The 4,398-nt window shown below is 42.5% G+C and overlaps 1 protein-coding gene across 1 annotated transcript; it reads right to left on the reverse strand.

The window, feature by feature from the left end:
• Positions 1–1,766: 1,766 nt before the first annotated feature.
• Positions 1,767–4,128, reverse strand: TPD52L3 (TPD52 like 3). The gene is made up of 2 exons (XM_057724350.1): positions 3,762–4,128; positions 1,767–1,771 (listed from the first exon to the last, which is right to left on the reverse strand). Exons 1-2 carry the CDS (start codon positions 4,126–4,128, stop codon positions 1,767–1,769), a joined length of 372 nt encoding a protein of 123 aa, XP_057580333.1.
• Between the last annotated feature and the right edge of the window lie 270 nt (positions 4,129–4,398).

A 4,398-nucleotide genomic window follows, 5' to 3' on the forward strand; every position in this document is an offset into this window, starting at 1 on the left:
GTAGGTATGTGATATATTTTCTCTCAAATCTGAAGATTAGAATAAAGTAGTTGCCAGAAGTGCAGGTGAATTTCTCTGGGAGTGATGCTTTCAATATCTTGGGGTATGTATGATGCTAATGAACAAGGGCTTGTTACTCTACTCCCATCCTTGCGAGCTGCATGGAGAGTGTCATCTGTGGGAATTAGAACTTTCAACCTTAAAAGTTCACTCATGAACAATGGAAGACTAAGAAAACTGAGAGCCTCGGGAAATTTTGTTCCAAGATGGCTCCCAACCAGTGATTCTCAGGGGTCGAGCCAGATGGGGTAGCTTTGAGGGTTCACATATTCCGAGAACTATTGGAAATTGCATCCTGAAGTGGCCTAGTTAAAATAATATAGATTGAGGTTAGGCTACAGACTCCAAATAGGGCTTGATAAACAGGAGTGATCAAATTATAAAGGTGAACAGGATAGGGAATAAGGGTCAGCAGTGCATGGGAAGGGTAGAAGTAAGTGGAAGAAAGAAAATCTGGAGGAAACCTTTGATCCAGAGTCCACATGCTCATGGAGGCATTTTATTTGGTGTCCACGGCTATTGATGCAGGTATGCTAGAATCCAATAAAGAGCCAAAGCAAAGCGAATGTCCAGCTCCAGCATTGTCACTATCAAGTCTTTTCAATTCTACATTTTGATCAGCTTGCAAATTTATCCATCCCTCTCTCCTATGCAGTTGCTTTCTAAATTTTGGAGAGTCTATCTCTTAAATACTTCTCACAATCTATTTCTTTTTTTTTTTTTTAATAAATTTATTTATTTTATTGGCTGTGTTGGGTCTTTTTTTTGCTGTGCGCGGGCTTTCTTTAGTTGTGGTAAGTGGGGGCTACTCTTCGTTGTGGTACACGGGCTCCTCATTGCCGTGGCTTCTCTTGTTGCAGAGCACCGGCTCTAGGTGTGTGGGCTTCAGTAGTTGCAGCACATGGGCTCAATAGTTGTGGCTCACAGGCTCTAAAGCGCAGGCTCAATAGTTGTGGTGCCTGGGCTTAGTTGCTCCGCGGCATGTGAGATCTTCCTGGAGCATTGGCAGGCGGATTCTCAACCACTGCACCACCTAGGAAGCCCTCAATCTATTTCTATGGTGATCAGAGTGATACATCTAAAACACGACTTTGACTTAAGTACCTTCAATGCCTCCTCATTTCCTACAGGATTAAATACTAATGTCAGATGGCATATAAGACTGTTTATGATCTTGCCCCTGCTTATTTGTCCATCCTCATCTCTCACCACTTTCCCTCTCTCTCTAGCCACAACGACTTATTGGTATTTCCTGGAACATGCCATTCTGTTACATTCCTTTGTGACTTAGTTCCTCTGGATATTGTCTGGAATGTTCTACTCTTGTATGTCTGGCAAATTCCTACTAGTCCTCTAAGATTTTCTGCCTCTCTGAATTCTTTTCTGACTACCAAGGCAGAGTTGAACACCCTTTCTTTACAGACAGTCTTATTTTAGCACCTACTGTAAAAGAGTTGTAATGATTTGAAAATCTGTTTCTAGAGAGCCTGGGCTACGTCTAATTGATTTCTGTGTTTTCAGAGCCTGGCACAGTGCCTGACACATAGTAGGATCTCAAATCATCTCTGAATAGCGAAGTGAAATGCTTTAAAAGCAGGAGGAACTTGTCAAGTTCATGTTGTTGATAATCACTTGGATTCAAGATTTGATGTCTGAAGTATGTGATATTGATTCTTTCATTAATTCAACAAGTATTTACTGAACATCTACCCTGAGCCAGGCATGGGGATACAACGATAAACAAAAATAGTTGTGCTCTTCATTGCTCTCAGGGGGCTGAGGATTTACTGGGAGAAACTTACTGCATTTGTTTGAATTACTAAATAAAATAGAACGTATTCTGGGTTTGGCCCATCATGTCAGCTGGAGATTTTCTCTAACACAAAGCTTTCTGCTTTGTCCGTTGGGCTACTTTGGCTTCATGAATGTTGTGAGTTTCTCTCTAGTTCTTCAGCATACAAAACTACAACAAATTAAAACACAACATGTAAAATAGTTGAACATCTTAATTCAAGCAAAACTTTGTCTTCAGAAATATGTGGACTTTACATCAGTGACTTTATTTTACTAAGTGCTTTTGCATTTATAGTGGTATTTGGTTTTACTTATAGGAGAACCAAAGGAATACAGGGGGAGCATTCAAAAATCAACAAAACAGGATCACTTTCTTAGGCTGTAGCGACTACCTTTAGTCAGTGAGACATTATCAATGTATATAGCCAAGAAAATAAAGATTCTAGTCCCCCTGCTAAAGGCCAATATAAGACACAAACTTTTAACCTGCCATGTTACTGGAGGAATGAAAGAAGCTGCCAGGTCCTGGCCTATGGAAAATAGAAAAAACAAAAACAAAAACAAATAATCCAAAACATAGCTCCTGTGAAAATCAGATATAAGTTCCAACAAACCCAAACCAGGTCTCTGTTCCTGCAGAGTCCCACTATCTTGATATCCCCTGAGGGTTGGTTTCTGTTTCCTTCTTAGTTGGGGTTAGCTGTAAACAAGGACAAACTTGGAGTCAAGGTGACCAGTGATGTACAATCAGTTAGGTCCATTCAAAGGCATAATAGCCAGAATTGCAGGGGATTTAAATGTCACTTAAGACAGGGGTTTATCTTTCTTGAATTTGGCTATGCTGTTTTCCCTTCAGTCCCTCAGCTGAAGGTAACTAACCAGGAACAGCTGCAAAACATGGAAGCAATTTTCTTTCTTTTAGGTAGCATGCTGCTGTGGCAGAGACACATGGCCACAAGGATTAAATTATAAAACTCTCATTTTGTTATATAAAAAGATTACAAAAAAGCACAAGGCAAAATAAAACTGCCATTTCAGCTTGAGTCAAAAGTAGTTGACAATCTCCTAAATTGAAGCTAAAGTTACTTTGCTTAATTAGGAGTTTAAAAAAATTGTTTCATAAAAGTCATAGTACTATGTACCAATTAGTCTATTAATATTTTTCCCCCTTTCTGAAGGTGTCAGTGAAAAACAACAGTTTTCTTGATCATCTTTTTAAGATAAAAATCATAGGCCAGGTAGAGCTTCCAAGCTTCCTTCTAAGATTTAGGGAAGGAAGGAAGGAAATAGGGAGGGAATGAAATTGCAGATTACTTCATACCTTTTACCGGTTCTAAACAGAACCTACTTTAGCCTTTTGATACACTAGTTTTTCCAAAAAAGGAGTTTTGGCTTTGGCCTGAAATCCCTCTGGAACCACTGTTCTGTCCATTTAAATGCAACCTCGGGAAGGCTAGTAGTATATAGTATTTCATCTATAAACTTTAGTGTAAAATAACCGGGTACAAAACTTTGGATTCTTTATCTCAACAGCAGTGAATATCTATGTGCAAATGGGCATTACTTTTCTCAAAACCGGACTCTGTCCATTTCCTGAATTAACTTTACCATTGTGGTTAGGTTGCTTGTTTTTGATAGAGTTGCAGTTGGGATGAGGGAAGGTAGTTCTTGCACTGGTTAGGTGGCCAGGCAGGTTTACCAAGGAGCTCATTCTGGCTCCAGAAAGGGGAGTCGGTCATCCCTGCTTCCGGGAACTGGATCATTCCCACTCCCAGAAACCGGGAGCGGATCATCCCTACTCCCCGAAACTGGGAGCGGATCATCCCCACTCCCCGCTGAAGAAGGAAGGCAGTCACTGCCAAGCTCTCTGCCACCTGTGACTCTGGACTTGATAGTCCCCATAAGACCTTCAAAGGATCTGAATGTGGCCGATTTCTTCATGTCTCCCAGCTTCCTGCAGATGGTAAAGCCCATGGTAGACAGGGCAGCTGACGTCTTTTGTTTCATGTAGGCGTTGGAGACCTGAACATCGTGCCAGCTCTTGGACAGATTCTGCCTCAGCCCCACCAAGGCCGTAAGGCCCAGCTTCCTCTTAAGCTCCACGCAGCGTCTCTCTTTGGCTGCCAGAGCATGGCGTAGGGTTGCTGTTTCTGCCTCCAATTTAGCGAGCTCAGATTTGAGCTCCTTTTGCTCCACCTCTGTGAGATCCTCTCGTGCGGCAGTCGGGTGGGATTCATACGTGCCCACAGAGGCCTCTGTCATGGCGCCCAGCATAGACAGAGAAACATCTTCATTAAGAGAGTCCAGGTCCAATTCCTGGTAGAGAGAGTCCAGCTCCTGGCCAGAGGAGAAATAGTCTTGGCCAGCAGAGTCGAAGTCTAGGCCTTCAGTGTCAGACTGTAGGGTGGTGTGGGACTCTAGGTGGGATGGATCCATAACGTGGCTGGTGGAATCGATGCATTGAGTCAGTGGGTCAGTGTCCTGGCTGTGGAATGGATGCCTTGGTTTACACGGTCCACTTCCGGGTGGGGTTGGAGATGTGGC

Source organism: Hippopotamus amphibius, chromosome 2, assembly GCF_030028045.1.
Source record: "Hippopotamus amphibius kiboko isolate mHipAmp2 chromosome 2, mHipAmp2.hap2, whole genome shotgun sequence".
Classification (NCBI taxonomy): Eukaryota; Metazoa; Chordata; class Mammalia; order Artiodactyla; family Hippopotamidae; genus Hippopotamus; species Hippopotamus amphibius.